At 47.0% G+C, this 13734-nt stretch overlaps 1 protein-coding gene across 1 annotated transcript in view; it reads left to right on the forward strand.

The window, feature by feature from the left end:
* The window catches only part of LOC124023307 (neogenin-like), a 117031-nt gene that overhangs the window by 22733 nt on the left and 80564 nt on the right, over positions 1 to 13734 (forward strand). Inside the window, 1 exon segment of the mRNA XM_046337819.1 lies at positions 6492 to 6628. Within this exon segment, the coding sequence (XP_046193775.1) occupies positions 6492 to 6628 (137 nt within the window).

The raw sequence follows: 13734 nt of genomic DNA on the forward strand, positions 1-13734 counted from the left end.
ACCTGGGTCTGCTGCACAATAGTTTGCATTCACCGTGCAGCGCAGCCAAGCAGGCAGGCGAGCGGGCGGACGGGAGAGAGAGAAGTATTACTTAAGTCGTTTTTTGGGGTATCTGTACTTTACTTTACTATTTATATTTTTGACAACTTATACTTTTACTTCACTACATTCCTAAAGAAAATATGTGCTTTTTACTCCCATATATTTTCCCTGACACCCAAAAGTACTTCTTACATTTAGATTACTCAGCCAGGATAGCAATATGGTTAAATTCACACACCATCAATATAATGTGTTGTCATCCCTACTGCCTCTGGGGAAATGTAAGGTGAGACTCAGGGGATGGATGGGAGGGGGTGCTAGGCATGCTTTCATCTGGGGGGGGGGCTATGCAGGAAGGGATGGGAGGGGGTGCTAGGCATGCTTTCATCTGGGGGGGGGGGGCTATGCAGGGTGGGAAGGGATGGGAAACATGGTTTTCTGGTGGGGAGGGAGGATGCGGGTGAGGGATTGGGGACAGAGGAGGTTGGGTAGAATGGGTTGGGGAGGGTCTTGTTTGTTTTCCTTGCATACAGAACATTGCTAAACTGTTTAAGCTGTTTGTCTTTGTTGTATTTCTCTGCTAGTTTTTGAAATATGTCACGCAAATATTCCAACTGAATGTGTGACTATATCTGAATGAACAGGATTTAGAATGTAAAACCTGTACCTTTTAAACCCCTTCTGGAAAAATGACAAACTAAAGAAAAAGTTGGTCACAAAAAAAATGAAAGCGAGAGGGTGAGTCATTAAAAAAAAGGTTGAGTGTGAACGACTCACTCCTGCCCATTTAATAATGAATGTTTTGTTATGAGTGTTACGATTCCCCTCTGGTGCTGTTTAGATAGTGTGACCGGGCCGGACAACCAATGCCCAGTGCAGCACCGGATATTCCACTTCCGTTTCTAGAGACCGACAGCTCTATCAAAAATGAGAGAGATGAGCTCAGCATGTGTGTGTGACCTCTGCCAGCTTCAGATGCAGAGGCACAGCGCTGGAGTCACAACTCATATTCAAATTGTTGTTCTCATATTGAACCTGGGCTCGCTGGGAGCCTGGACAGAGAACAGATATAGGAACCTGGGCTCGCTGGGAGCCTGGACAGAGAACAGATATAGGAACCTGGGCTCGCTGGGAGCCTGGACAGATATTGGAACCTGGGCTCGCTGGGAGCCTGGACAGATATAGGAACCTGGGCTCGCTGGGAGCCTGGACAGATATTGGAACCTGGGCTCGCTGGGAGCCTGGACAGATATAGGAACCTGGGCTCGCTGGGAGCCTGGACAGATATTGGAACCTGGGCTCGCTGGGAGCCTGGACAGAGAACAGATATAGGAACCTGGGCTCGCTGGGAGCCTGGACAGATATTGGAACCTGGGCTCGCTGGGAGCCTGGACAGATATAGGAACCTGGGCTTGCTGGGAGCCTGGACAGATATAGGAACCTGGGCTCGCTGGGAGCCTGGACAGAGAACAGATATAGGAACCTGGGCTCGCTGGGAGCCTGGACAGAGAACAGATATAGGAACCTCGGCTCGCTGGGTGCCTGGACAGAGAACAGATATTGGAACCTGGGCTCGCTGGGTGCCTGGACAGAGAACAGATATAGGAACCTGGGCTCGCTGGGAGCCTGGACAGAGAACAGATATAGGAACCTTGGCTCGCTGGGAGCCTGGACAGAGGACAGATATTGGAACCTGGGCTCGCTGGGAGCCTGGACAGATATTGGAACCTGGGCTCGCTGGGAGCCTGGACAGAGAACAGATATAGGAACCTGGGCTATAGGAAGTCCTAGGTTCCTCTCCCATGGAGACCCATGGGGTGGCTCCCTATTGGCCCAGTGTCGGACAGATATAGGATTGGCCCAGTGTGGGTTAGGGGAGGGTTTGTCCGGCAGGGATGTCCTTGTCCTATTGGGCACTAGCGGCTCCTGTGGCGGGCCGGGCGCAGTGCACGCTGACACGGTCGCCAGGTGTACAGTTTTTCCTCTGACACATTGGCGTGGCTGGCTTCCGGGTTAAGTGGGCATTGTGTCAAGAAGCAGTATGGCTCTCGACCTTCGCCTCTCCCAAGTCCGTATGGGAGTTGCAGCGTTGAGACAAGACTGTAACTACCAATTGGATTCCATGAAATTGGGGGTAAAAAAAAAGGAATTTTCCGCTACAGTGTGGGAGAAACCTACGCTCCTCTCTTCAGTCTACTCAAATCCTCACCACCTGATGACCCTGCTGTACATCCATGTTATGTAGCCACCTGTAACTACCCAGCTATACATCCATATGTTATGTAGCCACCTGGAGAACCCTGCTGTACATCCATGTTATGTAGCCACCTGACGACCCAGCTATACATCCATGTTATGTAGCCACCTGACGACCCAGCTGTACATCCACGTTATGTAGCCACCTGACGACCCAGCTGTACATCCACGTTATGTAGCCACCTGACGACCCAGCTGTACATCCACGTTATGTAGCCACCTGACGACCCAGCTGTACATCCATGTTATGTAGCCACCTGACGACCCAGTTGTACATCCACGTTATGTAGCCACCTGACGACCCAGTTGTACATCCACGTTATGTAGCCACCTGACGACCCAGCTGAACATCCACGTTATGTAGCCACCTGACGACCCAGCTGTACATCCATGTTATGTAGCCACCTGACGACCCAGCTGTACATCCTTGCAGCCAGACATACTTCATCAGTACATCAACACTTCCAAGCACGCCAGTGACTCGGCTCTCTCTGCCAGGTGAAAGTGACAATAGCACCATATCTCTAGCTTTCATACAAAGTGCGAGCCCAATTAGCGCCATATCAACCGGTACCTGCGACATCTCACCTCGCACTCAATACCGTTCTCCGATAGCGTGTCTAGCGTCCTCGTGGCAGCGAACGGATGCTAAGTGACAGTGAAAATTTGGAGCTAATTAAAAGGCCCTTTGTAGGTGAGGACTGTGTAATGCGTTTTTAATTATGCCCAGGCTCCTGCCTCTTCCACTGAAGAGTCTCTGTTACCACGGGGATGTGGCATATCTCACGGTCACAACAGCTCCGGCTCAGATTTGAATACAGCATAGGGAGGAATTAGCCGCGACCGTGGAGCTCGGCCATATTGCTTCCCGTGTTACTGATTCAATCCTTTCAACTGACTCACAATCTTTCCTCATTGACTGAAAGGTGAGAGTGCTGACGTCTTAAACTGAAGTCATTTTAAGATCTCATTGTTGTAAAGCGTGGAGAGACTGTAACTATGTGACTTTCCTACGTAGCCTTTCTGGATGTAGTGAAAAGGTATTGACATCTTCAATACCTGCACCTCACTGTGTCACAATGCCACTGTCAATGAGAGTAGACGCCCTGGTGGAGCGAAGGCCTTCAATGGAGCCCAGCGACTCTTCTACAAGGACTACAGGAATCCTATTGATCTGTTCAATTCCACACTGTGTCACAATGCCACTGTCAATGAGAGTAGACGCCCTGGTGGAGCGAAGGCCTTCAATGGAGCCCAGCGACTCTTCTACAAGGACTACAGGAATCCTATTGATCTGTTCAATTCCACACTGTGTCACAATGCCACTGTCAATGAGAGTAGACGCCCTGGTGGAGCGAAGGCCTTCAATGGAGCCCAGTGACTCTTCTACAAGGACTACAGGAATCCTATTGATCTGTTCAATTCCACACTGTCTTTTGAATGGCCCCAACTCCTACACCTACTAAAAGAACATGACAACATTTTGGAGGCCCTGAGAAGAAGGGAGAGAAGCCAGCTAGAGCAAGGTGTTTGTGGCCTGTTTCATAAAGCGGTCTCAGGACCTGGGGAGAGGACAAAATACTCCTTTATGAGTTACTGTTATGATGTTCTGACTGCAGCTACTGTTCCCCTCTTATACAATCTGTGGTTGGGTCTGGACTGCTGTGTGGACTCCCGTCCTATAGGCTGCAGTCGACTGCACCACCAGCCAACCAACCAGCCATTCACCTCTGGGAACGTCTCAGCGAATAGCACTCACACTCTGAACAAGAGGCTGTTGTCACACTGGGACCAAAATAATATTCACTTACTGCAGTGTGTGTTGTTATTTCACAAGTGTTCATTCAAAACTTTCTGCTGGGGCAGTTCCACTAATCTTATCAACATATATGAATGGGTTCAATCATGCCTTTGGCCACACCAACAGTCTATCCATTGTCAATCCAGGCGATGTGAAGATCATTGGAATTGTGCTCGGAACAAGCCACATCTTTCCCTCAGTCAGCAGTGTGATGTCATCCAGACAGCAGGTAGAGGCCCAGTCCAACAAACAGCTCTGTTACACAGTAGATGGCCCAGGGTGCTGTAAGCAGCCAATCAGATGGCCCAGGGTGCTGTAAGCAGCCAATCAGGTGGCCCAGGGTGCTGTAAGCAGCCAATCAGGTGGCCCAGGGTGCTGTAGGCAGCCAATCAGGTGGCACAGGATGCTGTAGGCAGCCATTACAGGCAGGGCAAAGTGGTGGGGAGGGAGAGGAAGTGAAAAAGAGAGCAGGAAGGGTGCACGCTGCGGTGGAAATCCCACCTCGTCAGGAGTTTAAATCAAATCGATGGCCCGCAGACAGTGGGTTCTGCAGTGTGCATTTCTACGATCTCTGCCTCCCCTCTGTTTCCTGGTACCGCCAAGGGCTATTTTCTCTACTATCACTCTCTCCCTACTGTACCACTCTCTCCCTACTGTAACTAACACACACACACACACACACACACACACACACACACACACACACACACACACACACACACACACACACACACACACACACACACACACACACACACACACACACACACACACACACACACACACACACACACACACACACACACACACACACACACACACACACACACACTCTCTCTCACCAGTGCTCTCCTTCATAACCTATTGATTTCTTCCTCTACATCACAAGTTAAATCAACACTGTTGTCGGAGGCCTGCTACCCTCCTGGAATATTGAGCAGTTCAAAGGACAAGCTCTTTAAGATGGAGGTCACTGGGTTTGTTGGAAGATGAGATGCTGCTTTAGGTTGAGAAAAGGGGTGATTTTGGATCCACATGTAACCAAATCTCCCAGGCCTGAGGGAATTCATTGATGCTTCCACCTAGTATTGGGTTCTTCATACCATTCAGTTGTCGGAGAGCCAATGAGAACCTCATCTCTGTTACCATCTTAGTGTGAATGTCTTGGTGCTGGGTCATCAACAGTATTATAGTGGGAGGGTCACCGTTCATGCTCTTGAATCACACATTTTAGCTGAACACAAGAACTCAAGTAATCATGCATCTACAGTGCCTTCAGAACGTATTCACACACAATTCTCCATAATGTGAATGTGGAATTTGTTTGTTTTTATATTTTTTTCCAAAGCTGAAATGTCTCCAGTCAAAAAGTATTCAACCACTTTATGGCACAAACCTAAAAACGTTCAGTAATAAAACTGTGCTGAACTAATCAGATAACATATTGCATGGACTCATTCATTGTTGAATAATAGTGGTTAACATGATTTTTGAATGACTCTTCCTTCTCTGTACCAACTATCTGTTAGGTCCCTCAATTGAGTAGTGAACTTCAAGCAAATATTCAACCACAAAGTCTAGGGATGTTTTTCAACGCCTCGCAAAGAAGGGCACCAATTGGTAGATGTGTTTTAGGTTCTCGTCTTGCTGAAAGGTGAAGTTGTCTGCTTTTTAACATTTTTACACAAGGTCAAATTAGTTGCTTACCAAGACAACATTGAATGTTCATGAGTGGTCTAGTTACAGTTTTTACTTCAATCTGCTTTAAAATCTATGGCAAGACATGAAAATGGCTGCCTAGCAAAGATCAACAATCTACTTGACAGAGCTTGACATCTTTTTGAAATGAACAAAGGGCAAAGGTTGCCCAATCCAGGTGTGGGAAGCTCTTAGAGACTTACCCAAAAAGACTCACAGCTTTCATCGCTGCCGAAGGTGATTCTACAAAGTATTGATTCTGGGGTGTGAATATTTATGTAAACTAGATATTTCTGTATTTCATTTTCAATAAATGTGCAAAAATGTCTAAACATGTTTTCACTTAGTCATTCTGGGGTATTGGGTGTAGATGAGTATTTAATCCATGTTGAATTCAGGCTGTAAAACAATCAGATGTGTAATAAATCAAGGGGTGTGTCTGCGTTGTGTCGGCTCTGTATTATGGTGGTATGTAAAGGACTCTCATACAGAGCTGTTCTATACTGTGGCAACTTGTGAATCACATGTGAAACGAGGACGCCAGCTCGTGAACGATAATCATGCTGCTCAGCCGTTCCTCACTCAGCCGTTCCTCACTAACACTCTGAGGAAGTGTCGAATCTCTGCCGATTTACCTCCTGAAATCTACAAGTGAATTGTAATTTTCCTACCTCTCTGTTGTTTTGTCTGGCAGTGAGGGGAAGTTGGAGTTGGTGGGAGGAGGCAGTCTGTTGATCTACAACCTGACTGAGGAGGATGCAGGCGTCTACAGCTGTATGGCAGACATCACTAACAACACTATCGAGGCCAAGGCAGAGCTCACTGTACAAGGTACTGCACTGATGAAGTCAAACACATCACTTTTCATGGAGTACTAGCCTGGAAAAAGTATTCTCTGATAGTGTGTTTCACACACTTTAACGATCCGTCACATACCGTTATCAGTTAGCAAATGGTTCAGATCCAAATGTCACATACCGTTATCAGTTAGCAAATGGTTCAGATCCAAATGTCACATACCGTTATCAGTTAGCAAATGGTTCAGATCCAAATGTCACATACCGTTATCAGTTAGCAAATGGTTCAGATCCAAATGTCACATACCGTTATCAGTTAGCAAATGGTTCAGATCAAATGTCACATACCGTTATCAGTTAGCAAATGGTTCAGATCCAAATGTCACATACCGTTATCAGTTAGCAAATGGTTCAGATCCAAATGTCACATACCGTTATCAGTTAGCAAATGGTTCAGATCCAAATGTCACATACCGTTATCAGTTAGCAAATGGTTCAGATCCAAATGTCACATACCGTTATCAGTTAGCAAATGGTTCAGATCCAAATGTCACATCAAATCAAATCAAATTTTATTTGTCACATACACATGGTTAGCAGATGTTAATGCGAGTGTAGCGAAATGCTTGTGCTTCTAGTTCCGACAATGCAGTGATAACCAACAAGTAATCTAACTAACAATTCCAAAACTACTGTCTTATACACAGTGTAAGGGGATAAGGAACATGTACATCAGGATATATGAATGAGTGATGGTACAGAGCAGCATACAGTAGATGGTATCGAGTACAGTATATACATATGAGATGAGTGTGTAGACAAAGTAAACAAAGTGGCATAGTTAAAGTGGCTAGTGATACATGTGTTACATAAGGATGCAGTCGATGTTGTAGAGTACAGTATATACATATGCATATGAGATGAATAATGTAGGGTAAGTAACATTATATAAGGTAGCATTGTTTAAAGTGGCTAGTGATATATTTACATCATTTCCCATCAATTCCCATTATTAAAATGGCTGGAGTTGGGTCAGTGTCAATGTGTTGGCAGCAGCCACTCAATGTTAGTGGTGGCTGTTTAACAGTCTGATGGCCTTGAGATAGAAGCTGTTTTTCAGTCTCTCGGTCCCAGCTTTGATGCACCTGTACTGACCTCGCCTTCTGGATGATAGCGGGGTGAACAGGCAGTGGTTCGGGTGGTTGATGTCCTTGATGATCTTTATGGCCTTCCTGTAACAACGGGTGGTGTAGGTGTCCTGGAGGGCAGGTAGTTTGCCCCCGGTGATGCGTTGTGCAGTCCTCACTACCCTCTGGAGAGCCTTACGGTTGAGGGCGGAGCAGTTGCCGTACCAGGTGGTGATACAGCCCGCCAGGATGCTCTCGATTGTGCATCTGTAGAAGTTTGTGAGTGCTTTTGGTGACAAGCCGAATTTCTTCAGCCTCCTGAGGTTGAATAGGCGCTGCTGCGCCTTCTTCACGACGCTGTCAGTGTGAGTGGACCAATTCAGTTTGTCTGTGATGTGTATGCCGAGGAACTTAAAACTAGCTACCCTCTCCACTACTGTTCCATCGATGTGGATAGGGGGTGTTCCCTCTGCTGTTTCCTGAAGTCCACAATCATCTCCTTAGTTTTGTTGACGTTGAGTGTGAGGTTATTTTCCTGACACCACACTCCAAGGGCCCTCACCTCCTCCCTGTAGGCCGTCTCGTCGTTGTTGGTAATCAAGCCTACCACTGTTGTGTCGTCCGCAAACTTGATGATTGAGTTGGAGGCGTGCGTGGCCACGCAGTCGTGGGTGAACAGGGAGTACAGGAGAGGGCTCAGAACGCACCCTTGTGGGGCCCCGTGTTGAGGATCAGCGGGGAGGAGATGTTGTTGCCTACCCTCACCACCTGGGGGCGGCCCGTCAGGAAGTCCAGTACCCAGTTGCACAGGGCGGGGTCGAGACCCAGGGTCTCGAGCTTGATGACGAGCTTGGAGGGTACTATGGTGTTGAATGCCGAGCTGTAGTCAATGAACAGCATTCTCACATAGGTATTCCTCTTGTCCAGGTGGGTTAGGGCAGTGTGCAGTGTGGTTGAGATTGCATCGTCTGTGGACCTATTTGGGCGGTAAGCAAATTGGAGTGGGTCTAGGGTGTCAGGTAGGGTGGAGGTGATATGGTCCTTGACTAGTCTCTCAAAGCACTTCATGATGACGGAAGTGAGTGCTACGGGGCGGTAGTCGTTTAGCTCAGTTACCTTAGCTTTCTTGGGAACAGGAACAATGGTGGCCCTCTTGAAGCATGTGGGAACAGCAGACTGGTATAGGGATTGATTGAATATGTCCGTAAACACACCGGCCAGCTGGTCTGCGCATGCTCGGAGGGCGCGGCTGGGGATGCCGTCTGGGCCTGCAGCCTTGCGAGGGTTAACACGTTTAAATGTCTTACTCACCTCGGCTGCAGTGAAGGAGAGACCGCATGTTTCCGTTGCAGGCCGTGTCAGTGGCACTGTATTGTCCTCAAAGCGGGCAAAAAGTTATTTAGTCTGCCTGGGAGCAAGACATCCTGGTCCGTGACTGGGCTGGATTTCATCTTGTAGTCCGTGATTGACTGTAGACCCTGCCACATGCCTCTTGTGTCTGAGCCATTGAATTGAGATTCCACTTTGTCTCTGTACTGACGCTTAGCTTGTTTGATAGCCTTACGGAGGGAATAGCTGCACTGTTTGTATTCAGTCATGTTGCCAGACACCTTGCCCTGATTAAAAGCAGTGGTTCGCGCTTTCAGTTTCACGCGAATGCTGCCATCAATCCACGGTTTCTGGTTAGGGAATGTTTTTATCGTTGCTATGGGAACGACATCTTCGACGCACGTTCTAATGAACTCGCACACCGAATCAGCGTATTTGTCAATATTCCCATCTGACGCAATACGAAACATGTCCCAGTCCACGTGATGGAAGCAGTCTTGGAGTGTAGAGTCAGCTTGGTCTGACCAGCGTTGGACAGACCTCAGCGTGGGAGCCTCTTGTTTTAATTTCTGCCTGTAGGCAGGGATCAGCAAAATGGAGTCGTGGTCAGCTTTCCCGAAAGGGGGGCGGGGCAGGGCCTTATATGCGTCGCGGAAGTTAGAGTAACAATGATCCAAGGTTTTACCACCCCTGGTTGCGCAATCGATATGCTGATAAAATTTAGGGAGTCTTGTTTTCAGATTGGCTTTGTTAAAATCCCCAGCTACAATGAATGCAGCCTCCGGATAAATGTTTTCCAGTTTGCAAAGAGTTAAATAAAGTTCGTTCAGAGCCATCGATGTGTCTGCTTGGGGGGGATATATACGGCTGTGATTATAATCGAAGAGAATTCTCTTGGAAGATAATGCGGTCTACATTTGATTGTGAGGAATTCTAAATCAGGTGAACAGAAGGATTTGAGTTCCTGTATGTTTCCTTCATCACACCATGTCCCGTTAGTCATGAGGCATACGCCCCCTCCACTCTTCTTACCAGATAGATGTTTGTTTCTGTCGGCGCGATGCGTGGAGAAACCCGTTGGCTGTACCGCCCTGGATAGCGTTTTCCCAGTAAGCCATGTCTCCGTAAAGCAGAGAACGTTGCAGTCTCTGATGTCCCTCTGGAATGCCACCCTTGCTCGGATTTCATCAACCTTGTTGTCGAGAGACTGGACATTGGCAAGAAGAATACTGGGAAGTGGTGCGCGATGTGCCCTTTTTCGGAGTCTGACCAGAACACCGCCGCGTTTCCCTCTTTTTCAAATGGTTTAGGAGTCGTTTCCTTGGGTCGCTGCATGCGATCCATTCCGTTGTCCTGTTTGTAAGGCAGAACACAGGATCCAGATCCAAATGTCACGTCGCAGTTAGCAAAACATATTCTTGGTCGTACTGATGGTGAGTTGCAAATGGCTGATCTTATATTCAGTAGTTCTTCTCGACTGTATGTAATGAAACCTAAGATGACCTGGGGTACTAATGTAAGAAATAACACATAAAAAAACAAAAAACTGCATAGTTTCCTAGGAGCAAACGCAAATGTCACATACCGTTATCGCAAATGGCGGCCATCTCAGTCTGCGCCAAATGGGAAGTTTCAGTTAGCAAATGGTTCAGATCCAAATGTCACATACCGTTATCAGTTAGCAAATGGTTCAGATCCAAATGTCACATACCGTTATCAGTTAGCAAATGGTTCAGATCCAAATGTCACATACCGTTATCAGTTAGCAAATGGTTCAGATCCAAATGTCACATACCGTTATCAGTTAGCAAATGGTTCAGATCCAAATGTCACATACCGTTATCAGTTAGCAAATGGTTCAGATCCAAATGTCACATACCGTTATCAGTTAGCAAATGGTTCAGATCCAAATGTCACATACCGTTATCAGTTAGCAAATGGTTCAGATCCAAATGTCACATACCGTTATCAGTTAGCAAATGGTTCAGATCCAAATGTCACATACCGTTATCAGTTAGCAAATGGTTCAGATCCAAATGTCACATACCGTTATCAGTTAGCAAATGGTTCAGATCCAAATGTCACATACCGTTATCAGTTAGCAAATGGTTCAGATCCAAATGTCACATACCGTTATCAGTTAGCAAATGGTTCAGATCCAAATGTCACATACCGTTATCAGTTAGCAAATGGTTCAGATCCAAATGTCACATACCGTTATCAGTTAGCAAATGGTTCAGATCCAAATGAGTCTGAGTGTCAAACGTTAATATCCACCTACGATCTCTCTATAATTTAACACCCGAACACCCAGAGTTCAACTTTCCCCAGGACACATACTATTGTAGCTCTTGATATGGTATCATCAATATACTGTAGATAGACACCAAACCATTACAGGCATTACGTGTAGCATTACACGTAGCATTGTATCAAAACCACCCATCAGAATAGCCTGTTGCAGTACAATGTTAGATAGTAAGTAGCCTACAGAGGTAGTTGGCCTGTGGACTGTGAGTCAGAGTGAAATCAACCCCCCTGTTTATTTTATTCTCCTGTTCTCTCTCTGTGTTGATGTGACTAGGAAGTGTTAATCTCATATTTGTCGTTCCCAAAGTGTTACAGAAATATAATGGGTACACACTTATTCATGTTTTATCTTCCTCCACAACATCCTGTGTGGCTCAGTTGGTAGAGCATGTCGCTGGCCAGGGTTGTGGGTTGGATTCCCACGGGGGACCAGTAGGTAACTCACTACTGGAAGGCACTCTGGATGAGAGCTCCTGCTAAAATGGCTCAATTGTATTGACATGTTGTGCAGAAGCTCCGGTAAAGTGTGACATTAATTGGTTCTCCTGACAATTGGACAAAATAAACGCTCAATTGGCTGCCTCAGGAAAAGGGCTTTTATTTTATTTTGAAGGACATGGATACAAATGTATAGGGCACAATTGATGGACATTTCTACAATAAAAAGTCTCTCTTTCGAAAGACCTAATGCCTTTTCACCCAAATGAATGTGATGTAGGCTTTGTGGCAAGTTTCTGTACAGATTTGTTTCCGAGAAATAAACCAAATGATGTGATGTGACCCAATGGACGACTTTGTCATGATTAGTGTGGTGGAGGACTTTGTCATGATTAGTGTGGTGGAGGACTTTGTCATGATTAGTGTGGTGGAGGACTTTGTCATGATTAGTGTGGTGGAGGACTTTGTCATGATTAGTGTGGTGGAGGACTTTGTCATGATTAGTGTGGTGGAGGACTTTGTCATGATTAGTGTGGTGGAGGACTTTGTCATGATTAGTGTGGTGGAGGACTTTGTCATGATTAGTGTGGTGGAGGACTTTGTCATGATTAGTGTGGTGGAGGACTTTGTCATGATTAGTGTGGTGGAGGACTTTGTCATGATTAGTGTGGTGGTTTTCGCTGCAGAATGATTGAGGGGCCCTACAGGCAGCTGTTGCTTGTCTGTTGAATTGAATTGAACAGTTTGAGGACTGCGGTTGGCTGCTTTGCTTAAGGGGATTGTGCGGACACACACACACACAACTCTGAATCAAAACAAGACAGGGTGTATTCTCCACTCTCCACACCAACCCATAATTTGGTTTGATTTCCAAGTTGTGAACCTAGAACTTTGAAAAAAGTGTTGTTGCTTTGCTGTTTACTCAAAATCTATTCTGATTCAGTGGAGTTGCTTGTCACTCATTTTTAAAGATGGCTAGTTCTCCTGAAACAACAGTCCCATGGCTTTAGTTTGACATGGCAGATACGGTCTCACCTAGTCTCACTAGGCCTCACTTCACTTCATTCCCACGGACCAATGAGGACAGGCATGCGGTCACACGCAACACGCGCACAGGTCACACGCGCACAGGTCACACGCGCACAGGTCACACGCGCACAGGTCACACGCGCACAGGTCACACGCGCACAGGTCACACGCGCACAGGTCACACAGGTCACACAGGTCACACAGGTCACACAGGTCACACAGGTCACACAGGTCACACAGGTCACACACACACAGGTCACACAGGTCACACACACACAGGTCACACAGGTCACACACACACAGGTCACACACACACAGGTCACACACACACAGGTCACACACACACAGGTCACACACACACAGGTCACACACACACAGGTCACACACACACAGGTCACACACACACAGGTCACACACACACAGGTCACACACACACAGGTCACACACACACACAGGTCACACACACACACAGGTCACACACACACAGGTCACACACACACACAGGTCACACACACACAGGTCACACACACACAGGTCACACACACACACACACACACACACACACACACACACACACACACACACACACACACACACACACACACACACACACACACACACACACACACACACACACACACACACACACACACACACACACACACACACACACACACATAGTCACACACACACATAGTCACACGAGAGTGTGTGTAATGGCTCCAGGGGCCCTCTCTGCCAGGGTAGAGGGACCAGGCTGTGTGGCTGCGCTGCAATGTCTCCTCCTTTATTGGAGCTGGCAAGACAGTAAATGAGGCCAGAGGACACAGCAGGTTTTAATTACAGGGCCTGTGCCATTGTTGCACTGTGGAGGCCTGGGTTGAGGGTTCTTGGTGTTAAATGGTCC

The sequence above is a fragment of the Oncorhynchus gorbuscha genome, unplaced genomic scaffold, assembly GCF_021184085.1.
Source record: "Oncorhynchus gorbuscha isolate QuinsamMale2020 ecotype Even-year unplaced genomic scaffold, OgorEven_v1.0 Un_scaffold_1581, whole genome shotgun sequence".
NCBI lineage: Eukaryota > Metazoa > Chordata > Actinopteri > Salmoniformes > Salmonidae > Oncorhynchus > Oncorhynchus gorbuscha.